This window comes from Plectropomus leopardus, chromosome 15, assembly GCF_008729295.1.
Source record: "Plectropomus leopardus isolate mb chromosome 15, YSFRI_Pleo_2.0, whole genome shotgun sequence".
Taxonomy (NCBI): Eukaryota; Metazoa; Chordata; class Actinopteri; order Perciformes; family Serranidae; genus Plectropomus; species Plectropomus leopardus.
Window position 1 is genome coordinate 21,765,729 of NC_056477.1, and position 13,396 is coordinate 21,779,124.

The following is a 13,396-nucleotide window of genomic DNA, read 5'->3' on the forward strand; positions in this document are numbered from 1 at the left end:
ACGGCAATGATATGCGCTTCTCATCTTTGTTATTCCGTCCACACAAAAGCAAAAGGATTGGAGGGAAAATCTCATTAACAGTGATATAGATTTTCCGACTTCTCACATTATTATTTGTTGCGTTTTCCTGCGGACACACCGTGCTGACTTCACCGAGTGAAATCAGATGGCTACAGAGCAGAAAGGAAAACCGCTACAGTGCGATTTAATTTGCAGCAAAAGCCATCACAGGGAGCCCATGTTCAGAGAGGAAATACTTCACAGGTATATGACTCCTAGTTCTTCTCCGATTTATCATCTCTTATCTTATCCTTCTCATCTGCTCTACCCTTCACCTCACTATTAGCCAAAATACAAGCGATAAAAGGCACTTTTCACACGGCAAATTGTCTTTAGCTGCAGATTAAGGGTCGTGCTGATGAGTTACGCAGAGTATCTGTTAAGGAAAGCAGACTCAAGGCCGCTCTGTCATCAATGGAATTCAAGAGGACAGAAAACTAGAGTTTGCAACAGTGAGCAAACGCCAGATTAATTTCTGTCGAGTGTGGGCTATGTTTCTACCCACATACAGAGGCTGCTGTTACAAACCACCAGCTGAGTGCAGACTCCTGACAGGTCTTCTTCCTCTCTTTGCCACAGACAAAACAATCTGGCTGTGTGGTTCCACGCCAAGGGCAGGCTGCAGGGAAGCTACACTGCCTGAGCTCACCGGTAACTCACAGCCTCAGGACAAACAATATAACAGATCCAGGGAAGACACACAGTATCTGAAGTCTTATTGGAGCATCTGAGGTGATATTTTTCTAAAGCTACAAACAAGCGCATCATTTCAACATGCATATTTAATTAGTCAAGATGTGGAAATGTGATCTGGTAAAACTCCGTTAAATAATAATAATGGAGATCTGTCATGACAGGGAGGTTTGAGCTACATTACAATAAATGCACAAAAGACACGAAAAAGAGGAAAAAAGCAGCACAATTATCTAAAATATTTGCTTCTATTGTGCAGCCACATGTCACAAAGTGCACTTCTAACAAGAGCTTTGTTACAGAGCAGTGCATGCGCTTCTTTTTGTAAGGGTTCACTGCACAGATTTCCAATTAAAACACTCAGACTCCTGTTGGGGATGTTTTACACTAGTTCTGGATAAATAGTTGGTTAAATGACTTACAGAAAATGAATCAAGAGCTACTTAGATCATTTATCAAGTGACAAACATTTACTTGTCGCAGCTTCTCAATAAAACTATTTTGTTCAACATGAATTTAATAGTATTTTGGTTAACAATTACTCCACAATACTAAGGCCTTACTTTGTGCAATGTTGACTTTTTATTGACTGCATAAGTAGATCAAAGCATATTAAAAGAGCAGTGTGTACGATTGAAAGGATTTGGTGGCATCTAGTGATGATAATTGCAGATTGCAACCAAGTGAAACTTTTCCCATGTGCCAAGTGTGAACGCCCGGTTAGGATTCCCTCAGTGTTCATTGTTCAGGAGGTTTTTTTAAACCAGTTGAAACAACAAATAAAGTTGCTTCACATTACAAAAGAGAGTTTCTCCAAGGCTGTTCTGATGATGTTTTTACCAGGAGCCGAATTATCCTCAGAGGTATTTTCCTCTCCAGGACCCAATGATATCAACTGGGAAAAACACTGAATAAAGTAGTTTCACTTGGAAAATCTGTGTTTTTCCTGTGTTCCTCATTGTGAAAGGAAATGTTAACTACAGTGGTGCAAAAAACATGATTGGCCCTATCTAGAGCTAGAGTTTGGTCCGTCTTCTGGGACACTGAAGAAACATCGCAGTGCAACAGGGCAGACTTTGTGGATGAGCGCCTGCTCCCTTTATCTATTTGAAGGGCTCATTCTATTTTTTAAGTGATTACACACTGAAGAAAACACTTAATATATATACTAAATATATACATTTTTGCCAAAATGTCCCCCTAAATCCTATACACTGGACATTTAATTGATGATGATGCTGTCAAATAACCTGCTGGTAATCACTGCTGTAGCTCTCCTCCACACATGGTGCAAATATGGTTTTGAATTTTCATTACTGATGACTCACAATTTTCCATCCTTGAAAGAGCGGACGAAGATGTTGTCCTTCTTCACAGTCACGTCTTCATGGCAGTCTGGGGAGATGACCTTGTTGCACAAGAGACAAGAGACAGTCACAAGGTCAGATGAGGTGGTACCGAGTTTGAGTTTGTGTGTGTGTGTGTGTGTGTGTGTAGAGTAGAGTGGAGGAAACAAGGGGGGGGGTGTCAGCATATGAGTCAATGACTAAAGTCGTTTCAGTAAAAGGCCACGCTGATGGATTACAAAATATGCTGTCTACGAAACAAAGACAAACAAGCGAGTGGGATGAAGAGCGATGTGTAAGGCGTGCGCGCCCACTCGTAGCCTGTTGCCCACCGTTGTTTGCTGGAGTTGAGGAGCACAACAGTGGGAGTTGTTCCAGTGCCAGGGTCTAACCCACAGGAGGCAGCAGTGCCATTATGGAGATTTGATTTCCGGCAGGACTCTGCCTGCTTGCTGCTGCTCGCTCTGTATGTACAGCACACACACACTCCTCCAGGGTGGATGCTTTTACTTGAATGACTCACGTTCGCCCTGTGATGCCATTTCCCTCAGAGGCACTTATGCTGCAAAAATGAAAGTCCCCAGAAGCACGGAGACCCATTTCTTTTAAATTTTATTTAACCGGGCCACATGAGAGCTCACTGTTTGTAATACCATTTATCATCTGTTGCATGAGATATCTACCAGTGTACTACTCCACCCCTCTGCTGTACCGTCCCAGCGTAAACAATGATAAGCCACTGTGTGTTGCACTTCTCTGGGCTGTCACAGGGAGGCGGCGTGGAGCTCAGTCAACAGCAAGCCAAGAACAACAAACCCTGGAGGCGGGGCCCTGCTGACTACAGAGTTAAAGGGATAGCTTTCCCCACCCTCACCCATTCTCCCAGCTCTACTTGTAACACTTACATAAACAAACAACGCCTGTCACCATTTCATAGCACGCTAACTGTGGCTGAGAATGAAGGGTGGGTGGGAACAAATGGATTGTAAAAGAGTGAAGACATCAAACTAGTGTTTATGTTTCACGCTGCAGCGAGAACAAGTCTTTTTCCTTCAAAATAAGAGTCTTGCTTTCTGAAATTTCTTGATACTACAGAAGACGGACAGAAAAAAGTTAGTCTTATTAAAAATATGCTAATAAGACGCATCCGTAATATCATAGTGGGTGAGTTATAATGCAATAAAGTCATCCTGCTGAGGGCTGAGGTTACATAAGCAGATGAACTGGCACAATGCTGTGAGTGTGATGGAGGACCAGCAGCAGCAGCAGCAGCAGCAACAGCAGCGGTCCCTGTTTCCTCACAGAGATGAAGCAGAGAACAGAGAAGTAAGGGAGACCATGAGCTCACCAGAGCAGGATACCACGTGGTCTTCTTTTTGTCCCCGGTGATAACCCCCTCCACACAGACCACTTTGCCGAACAGATCCTCATTCTGCCGCTGGTCGCTCTCCTCTTCTTCGCTGGAGGACGAAGACAATTCTTCTTCTTGACTGTGGGAGAAAGGGATGGTTTACTCGGAGGACTGTGATTTAGAAAGGTAAAGTGAGCATGTGGATGTTCATAAATACATTATTTGACATTCATGTCATCTGGTAAATTTGATCTAGATAAAAGCTATCACCTTATCTCTGCTTCTATCAACAAGTGTAGCACGACTGTGTAAAACATATTATGGCAGTTCATAAAGCTGCAAAGATATTGGCATTTCATATTAAATCCATGCTATATGTATAAACATATTAGGGAAAATAACATTGCGTGCACTGGTCTCTGTCAGTACAGGCAGGCACAGGAGTTCTGCTAACCATCTTCTCATTTAACATTAAAAAGTCTCCCAACAGCACAACAAAACCTGTCCGGTCTTATCATTATGTAGTACGGCGCAACATAAGGCCAGCTCCACTGATGAGCCCACTCATTAGGATCAGTGTATTGACGAGCCGGCTCATTCTCTGCTGTCTGACAGTCATCCTGACGCTCCGGCTGTGGCCGGCAGACAGGCAGCAGTGTCTCTGAGTGATTGTGCAAGCAGCACCAGCAGGCAAACAGATCCTTCGTCCTCTTTTTATGCCTCACTGGGTCTGCTCTGAGCACAACTCTATGTACATATACACACACACACAAACAAACGCACACACGCACACTGTTTGGCACGACTCAAGAGCAGTAAATCAGCCGGTCTGCTACTACTACTACAACAACAACTAAGCTGTGAATCAAAGTCATAAACAAAGCACTTTAGCTGCTCAATGAAGGAAAGACCATTCATGTGGGGAAGATTTTGATCCACATATAACGACTAATGTTGTGGGGAATGTCTGCCAGTTCCCCTTACTGCTGAGACTGTAATTTAAAGGGATAGTGCAACATTTTTTGAAAATGCAATCATTTGCATTCTTGCTGGAAGTTAGATGAGATCAAAACCACTCTTACCACTTTGTAGCCTAGTGATGTTCTTAAAGACTAATTTCCCCGATGTTGCATCTAAGTTTAAACTTGGACTAGTCTAAAAGTAAGAAAAGTCTCAGAAAACTGTCAAAATTAAGCATGATTTGTCCAGTTTTTTTTTGCCATATAACAGCCATTGGAAATCATTAACTACATTTTTTTACAATCAAGTTGCATTTTAAATGCTGCTGTAACGTGTGGCTGCACCGTGCATTATGAACACTGCACATAATTGTATCTGACAACAACTCACTAGGGATTCACGATATTGGATTTTTTGATGATATCTGATATGCTGATATATAACAACTAATTTAGCCGACGATTGATATTAATATATACACTTTTTTCCTCGCCTAATTTTAGTGATCATCAGATCTCCTCTGTAGTGGAATCAACATCATATTCTGCAGACTATTATCGTTATGGCCACCCGGCAGATGGAGACATAAAATACAATGCTTTTTAGTGTATGTAATATTCATTCACTGTGCAAAATAAGAAAAATACTTCAACTTAGGGTTGATGTTATTTACAAGTTCACTTTGTCAATTAAAAAAAATTATCAGCTCGAGACATCAGCAGAAATCAGCATGTTGGCCAACTCCAATATTTCATTTTATTACCGATATCTGCCGACATCGATGATTATTATTGGGCATCTCTACAACTCTACATCTCACTTAATAAATGAGAAATTTAACATCACAGCTCATCTCGAGAGAGAGAGAGAGAGAGAGAGAGATTTTCAGAACTGCACTTTAGTCTAGCATGCCGATCCAAACTTCTTCCATTTTCCTCTTCTATCCAAACAATAAGTTTAAACAATTATTATTTCTGGTGCAGACTAGCTAGAAACCATGCCCATGTATACGCTAAACATGAAGCTAGAGCCAGCAGCCACTTAGCTTAACACAGACAACAGAAACAGAGCAAACATCTAGCCTAGCTCTGTCCAACAGCAGCTAAATGATACAACCAGTGCCTCTAGAGCTCACCAGCACATTAAATCTCATGTGCTGCAGTGTCAGAACAGCATATTGTGGTTCTACTGGGGGTTATCCACCAGACTATTTCCTGGCTGGGAGCAGTTACTTCCTGGAGTAACTTTCTGCTGCTTCCCTGGAAACCTCAGTTAAACAAACAAGATATAACGCGCTAACTGGTGACATTTAGACGTGATAGCCTGCGGATTCTTCTACTTTTGAGCCAAGCTAGCTCTTTTTTTTCTGTTGAACTCATCCATTAACAGAGGAAGAAATTATCTCATAAAACACGCAATGTAGAAATCCTCTTTTTAATCTCACTCTCTACCACAATGTCAAGCCTTGTAATTCAAGAATTAAGACACTTTTACTGCACAGGAAGACAACAGGTCCAAGGTGCTAATGTGCAGCTGGGACAGTTCCAAGTCAATATTGCATCAATGTTTAGAGCAATATTGACTTTCTCTGAGTGCCATTAGCGAGGGGTGTCAGAGAATGAGATTATGTAGCAGAGTGTCCTCTTCATAACAGAGAGGAGCCACAATTATACCCAGTGCCAAAAAGCCCTCAGCAGTTCCTACTCCCAGATGAAAACTCTGCAGTCTCACAGGAGTAGGCACATCAGAGCATAAAACACCCACTGGAACGTTTGAGTCAAAGGAGGAGGGAAAACAGTAAAATACAGCAGGACCTTGCCGTTATAACTCTGCCTGTCCCGCATGCACGTGCACACAGGAGCCCGGCGTGATTAAGGAGCTGGAGAAGGCGAGTAGGCTCTCTTACTCCAAGGCCCTAGGCACTGTTTATGAGGGGATGGAGATGAGAGTAAATCTTTCATTTCAACTGCTGTCAGAGTATTAAGAACGAGGGAGCCTGTTAATGATGACGGTGGATTGCTACAGAGCATCCCTCCCCAGCAGCATCACACAACTCTGATATATGAAGTTTGATATGAGCCCTCCAGGATGTACAGAGACGGAGGGCGATACTCACATCGGGTTCGATCGTCTGCCGCGGTTGCCCTTCTTGCCGATGACAGGTGTGCCGAAGTGCTCAGGGTTGGTGAGAGGGAGTCTGTCGAGTGTCTGCAGGGGAGACAAACAACAGAAAAGAGTCTCAGCGCCACCTTGTCAGGCATTCAATTGGGAGACAAAAGATTCATCTTGTATACCTGGAAGAAATTCTCTTCATGGGATTTCATCAGCTAGAAACGGAGGGATTTACATATGGCAGCTCTGCTGTGATATCAGTTTCCTGGAAATATCTTGCAGCTAAACTTCTAAATGCCAGTGTGGGAATCATTCATAAGCAGCGCTTTAATTTGAATGAGTATAGATTTGGGACTGCTGGTGACTGCACTATAAAATCTGACAAGCTGATTTTACTTCAAATCATTCTGAAAACTGATTGCCTTATAAAAAGGGAAGTATATATAACTATTGATATCTACTTCTACTTCAAATTTAGCTGTTTTTACTTAATTTTGTCAAGTTGTTACAACCTAAAAATGACAAGTGAAATGAATGTGCTCTTTCTAAGTGACAACAATGTCAGTAAACCAAAACAGTCTGATTTAACTTGATAATCACAAAGAGGATTTTGCCAATGCTGAAGTTTGGAGATCTGCCAGTTCTGTTTTGTTAACAAGTTCATGAAAATACAAATGTAATTGACTAGCTTGCATCCAGCATAATAGAGATATATAGCAAAGTCTACTTGATTCACTGAAGTTGCTAAAACTTAAAAACACTGATTTATTGAAATTTGTCATTTTTAAGTTGCACGAACTTCACAAAATTAATTAAATGTAAGCTAATTTTAACTAAAAGTAACAAACAGATATAAAGTAAATATAAATTAAGATCCATAGTTATATTTACTCAAATTTTCCAAGGCAATCGATTTCCTAGACTTCTTTTTTAAGTAAGACCAACTTGTCAGATTTTATAGTGTAAATAACACTAAAAGAAAACTATAAAATAATCTTTGCTTCCCTAGAAAACTTGAGAAATGCGGCTGGTTTCAGAGCTGCAGGACAGCACAATACTTGCCTCGCTCTCTGCAAAGTGACGCGCTCCTTTCAGGCAGAGAGAGGAACGCCTCAGGGTCTTCTCGTCGCCGTCGTCAAACACTGCAAGGATGAGACACAAACTATTAGGCTGCTGCATGTGGGCAGAGAGTCCAAAACCCGCACAAACACACACTTAAACACAAATAAACCCCTGTGTCGGTTACAAAATGTCTGCTTGATTTATGATATGTTAAAAACAAATGATGCTTGTGTTTTCAGGCTTGTATAGATTCCTGCAGCAGTCGGTCGCTTTCAGCTCGCAGCTTTATTACAGCTTCAAGGACCCTCTGCTAGACTGAGTGGAGTAAATACTGAAATAAAAGAGACGTGGGGAAGTGTCTGAGGATTTATTGATTTTATTTATGCATTAACTGATACCAAATCTCCACGGACTGACTTTTACAATAAGCATGCATAATATATATCTTATTAAAGAACTCAAGGAACCTTCCTTTCAGCCCCGTCGCTCCCAAAGATAAACCCAGATGTGTAAATCATCAAATTCCATTATTCATCGCTCTTTGAAATGTACTTGGCGACAACAATGAGGGAAAAACACTCGAGGTAACTTCAACAGTGACTCATGTTTTTGTTGATGAATGAAAAGAATAAAAATGTGCCAAGGCGAGTGTTTCGAGATAGGGAAAACCCCCACGGGCACTCTCAAGTGACGAGCAGCTGCCGAGAGACTCCAGATCTGAGCAGCAGTCTATACTCTGTATATTTTGGATTATCCAACACTGTCGCTGTGTACTCTTCGCAGACACGCAATTACACATTGTAAAAAAAATTCCAAAAGATTTTCTGGGTCCAGTCTCTCAAATATGACAATCTGCTCTGTTTTATTCATTATTAAATTTGGTTTTGGACTACTGCTTAAAATAAAACAAAAATTGAGGATGTCATGTTGGGCTCTGCAAAATTGTGACACCATATTTTGTATTTTATAGACCAAATGATTGATTATTTGAAAAATAAAGCTGGCATATTAATAAATAAAAAAGTTAACTGTAATTGCAGCCCTACATGCAGCATTCACCAGAACTTCTTACTTGTTACATTATGTTGTTGAACAGGGATGCACCAGTTGTGAACTCTGGGCAGATATTGATTCAGATGCTTTTTTCTTGTTGTTTATTTCTTCTGTGTTGGTATTTTTTCCCGTCTTATGCCAAGGAAACAAAGAAATCTTAATTTAAGAAAAGAAATACCTAAACCTTTTTAAAGTAAAAAGCCCTCTGTTACACTACCTTTGAATTAGCGCAAATTCAATCACACACATTTATGAATCAACTTTTAAAATAACGCCTTTTCACATGAAAATCTGCTGCTAGAAAAGCAATTTTATTATAATCCCCTCGCGAATATGTATTTTATAGTGCTGTGAAATCCAAAATGTCTTCCTCAAACAACTGTATTAATTTAAGATTCTCACCATAAACTAACTTGAATAAACGGTGATAATGTAATTTACCTTCGCGCAATACTCACTTTTACCGAACAGAGCTTGAACGCATCATAATGTAACTCAATGCAACCTCTGTGAGCTGTTTGGTCCAGATTGCCGCTGCTGACAGCTAATGTTAACTCACTCTCCTCCTGTCAGTTTGCTGATCACAACGTAGCATCATCAGGGAAAAAATGCGGTTCATTCGTTAACACGACAACAGTGAGTTTACTGTTACTTTTATCCCGAAAGCATCCTAAGAAAGATCTTTGTTTTTCCCTAACAAGTTTTCCATTGTACGCGGGACTATGAGACATTGTTATTATCTAGCTTTGCTTTTAAGCCATCAAGAATCGATGCGTCACACTGGAAAAACATCTGCAACTGCCACCAATAAATGGCATCTTATTTACCGATAGGCCGATTGTAGTCAACGAGGCAAATATCAGCTGATACTGATGTGCGGCCAATAACTCTTTAAAATATCTCAATGTTGAGTCATCATAGTACAGTTTGGCTCAATCTGCCTCGAAAGCTATCAAAGAAAAAGAAAACTTCTCAAAAAAATTTGTTATTTGTCCACCTCATCATTTGTTCTTTTTCTTTACAAATTTCACAAGTTTATCTTCTCCATGATTTTTTTTGCTACATTAATTGCTTCAGACTGGCCAATATTTTGGAATATTATCTTAATGCAATAAATAATATGTGCAGTTTGGCTCCCCAGTTTGTTTTAGTTTCACTAGACATTTTCAGAATCTCACAAACAGTAATGCTTGAGATTGTAATGGAGATTTGAGTTATTTTATGTAAGCTATAGCATCTTCTCCTGCTGCACTGTGTGTTAAAACACTCGGTTCATTGCCTTTGCCGAGGAATCGATTGAAGATGCGTCTTGCAACAACTTTCATTACAGTACTCGGGCAAAGGTAAATACAAACTAAGGAAACCCTTTGGAATCTGATTGTACACGAACATGTTTTTTGAAAGGAAGCTGTAGGGAGAGAAAAAGAAGAGGTGAACAGTTTGTTATTGACTTACCAACAGTATATATACTAGCATCAGTCAGCTTATTGATTGTGGCCTCCTGGTAAACTCCATCCTGATTCTTCACCTCTACAACAGCACCCACCTGTGGGACGGACACACAGCTGTTATTTGGCGTTTTAATGTGCTTCTAATGATAAATCTAATGATGCGCTCTGAAGTAATGAGAGAACTGTGACGCTGGTACAAGAATCAAATTCGACTGACATTAAATTGCAAAGTGAATGCTTCATTGACCGATTCTCTTGTGCTTTTCTTTCTGCATTCACTGTGGTTTCACAGTCTGAGCCAAAGAGGCAAAACTGAAGTGCTTAAGGGTAATTAACGACAATATGTGTGTTACCACGATGTTCCAGCTGACTGTGGGGCTTCTCCATCTTTCCTGCCTTACCTTTAGAGGTCCTTTGATGTTTTCATCATGAACCTCCGCTGTGGACAGATCTGGTTTAAAGGTCACCTGTGGGAGGAGGGGCAACAGGGGGGGAGAATCAGTAACAGTGATAAACAAACAATTCCCCAGAGGCCTGACCAGGCCACATCAATCCTCCACTTCAGAGCCAGCACGTCCCTGCTAACGCTGCTGGACTTTATAACTGCGGTGCACTGATTACAATGATAGACTTTCACACAGTACTTGGCAGTGAGGCAGGTTTGTTGCTTTGAATCACTGTGGTTTGAGATAAGTGGAAACTTCCTGGTGACATTAGGGAAGCCATAGCCCCTTCTACACTGCCTGCTCAAGCCGGGAAATATTTTGCTGTCACAAACTGGCTCAGTGAATGTGATGTGTAACATGTGCCATTATGCTGCCTAGCCGTTCTGTGATAAAGGTACAATAGCAGAATGGGGGGACAGAGTTGTCTCATCTTAGGAGCGGAGGTAATAACATTACCAAAATGATGTCTATGTAAAACAGCTGGCAGGACAGGACTACAGGGGGGACTGGTGTGATATATTGACAACTTGTTATGTGTGCAACCCAACGCAGGGGGTTTAAATGCAGCCGAAAATTTCTGCACATTGGGAAGACAGGGTTTCAAATGAATTCCTGTATTTGTGGCGGCCTGCCACGATCAAAACATCTGCCGTCAGCTAGACTGTTCATTAGGGGCACGGTATACCATTCTCTTATTTATTACAGAGCACACCTCACATGGGACACAGGAGGAGCAGCAGAGTGCCTTGAAAGCGAAATTTAACCCTTCACTGTGCTGGGTCTAAAAGTTTGCTTTCACTTGTCTTTCTGCAGCAGCTGCTCCTCTCATCCATTGACTTTAACAGCTCCGATCAGGTCGACAGACCAGTTAACCACCCGGCTGCTGGAACTCCTCAAACTGCTGCTGAGGAAAAGACTCATAAAGAGTTCCAACTGCGCTGCATTCATGGACCCCCAGCAAAAACGTCCACATTTTTAAAAGGGGCACAGAATGATACAAAAGGGACACACACACAAATGTACAAGATTTTTTTTTAAAAAACAGGAATTAGCTGACGAATCCCCAGCAACAGTTACTGCAACACACAGATTCTCATGCTGTTGTAAACACATTGAAAATAAAATAATAAGGGTGAGGAAGCTCCTTTCCCTCTGAGCAGAGGACGAGATCAGCCACCGTATAACAGATTGCAAATGATTGTTGTTACCATGTTGTGCAATTGTTATTGTTTATAAAGTGCTGCCGATGCATATGTTATATGTCAGGCTAGAGGTTGATGCTGTTGTGTTAAATGTCACGCCTTTTTTGCTTCCACGATGCCAGCGTGCTATCTATAAACACACACTGGAGTATCACAATGCAACTGTTGTTTGGTTCTGTGTAAACATGCAAAGGCGGCACACAGAAGGGACTGCATAGCAGTGTGTAAAAAGGGCTTATGGCTCATTGCTGGCATCGTTGAGTGACTGACCCCCCAGTTGGCAAAAGCACTGCATCTGTTGGCGCCTGCATTTTTGTTACGATAGTTAGGGCTCCATTAACCGACCATCCCCCACTTGTCTGCCACTGCAGCCACCCGTAAGTGAGCCACGGTAGATCATAATCTGATCATGCTGTGGTAATCTTGCATCTGCATGGCGACCTGGCAACACTGAGTGACAGAAACAACCACAGGGCGCGTGCACACACACACACACACACACACACACACACACAGAGCCATTTACTGTCATATTTTCCAAAGAGCATGTGTGAAAAGTGTCGAAGCAGCCAGAGGCACAGAATCTGTTTAGTATTACAAATGCCCCTCCCTAGTTGATATATCAATACTCTTATGTGCTTCGTCTCCGTTTCCTAAGGGAAATTAAAGTAATTTTTGAGAGCACAGGCTTGTAAAATAGTAACATAATTATCATGGAAAACTGGCCTCACTTTTATTGACTGTGATTTAGTTTCGAATCAGCCGCCACACGAGGGCAGAGAAAGATGTTAAGCACCCGGCCTCTTAAAAACAAGCCTGCAGGTAGCAAATTCAGACAATGCTCTCTTGAGTCGGTTTTCAAACATAACAACAGCAGAAACAGCAATCAAAGCCTCGCTGTGAAGGCTGCGTCAAGACAATGAATGACAGGAATACATACTGTAAGATGCTGTTAAATTGTCAGGTCATAAAATAGGGATGGAAGAGAAAGGAATAAAAGGCTTCCCGAGGCAGCATTTCACCAGTTATGGAGATAATAACATTCCTGCCCGCTGGAATAAAGGACTCCCTTTCTTTACAGGAATGAGCAGGAGGCTGTGCTCGCCACAGACAGAGGGAGGATGACTCTCGCTGTCCAAAACTTCAGCCAGAGAGCGTTAATAACATCTGGCCATCCCGGCAGCCTCCTAAGTGTGAGCTTGCTTCCTGCAGCACTGTTCAGCAGAAGTTTGTAACTGTACACACAAACTGTACAACCACTTAGACTCAACAACAAATATTGGAATAAGATATGAAACCATATTTCTGATAAAAAAAAAAAAAAGGGCCACTGGCAAATTTATGTGAATAGTTTTTGTGGGGAGCTCAAAGGCTGTATTTCTTTTTTTTCCAATGAGCATGAAAATATTACTGAGCTGCGGGATGTTTCTCTGAACTAAAATCAAAATGGTTAGGAAAGAGCATTTTTACAATTTGAAAATGCAAACAGCAAAAGGACATGATCCCCTGCTCACAACAGGCCCCGACTGCTGCTGAAAGCTCAAATAAAACATGACAGCAGCTGAAGTTGTTTCACTTGTTTTTTCCTCCACACCGTCACCATCACTCCAAGAGGAGCCTTTCTGCTCTTTTCTCGTCAACCTTTCCTGTTCTGATTTTA

At 41.5% G+C, this 13,396-nt stretch overlaps 1 protein-coding gene across 3 annotated transcripts in view; it reads right to left on the reverse strand.

The window, feature by feature from the left end:
• arid4b (AT-rich interaction domain 4B) overlaps positions 1-13,396 on the reverse strand; it is a 50,876-nt gene that overhangs the window by 19,687 nt on the left and 17,793 nt on the right. For all 3 annotated transcript variants that reach the window (XM_042501782.1, XM_042501781.1, XM_042501780.1), the window contains exons 4-9: positions 10,490-10,555; positions 10,093-10,183; positions 7,585-7,664; positions 6,527-6,618; positions 3,448-3,589; positions 2,082-2,161 (exon numbers count right to left, since the gene is read on the reverse strand). In XM_042501782.1, coding sequence (XP_042357716.1) covers positions 2,082-2,161; positions 3,448-3,589; positions 6,527-6,618; positions 7,585-7,664; positions 10,093-10,183; positions 10,490-10,555 — 551 coding nt within the window. The remainder of the gene's footprint in view (positions 1-2,081; positions 2,162-3,447; positions 3,590-6,526; positions 6,619-7,584; positions 7,665-10,092; positions 10,184-10,489; positions 10,556-13,396) is intronic.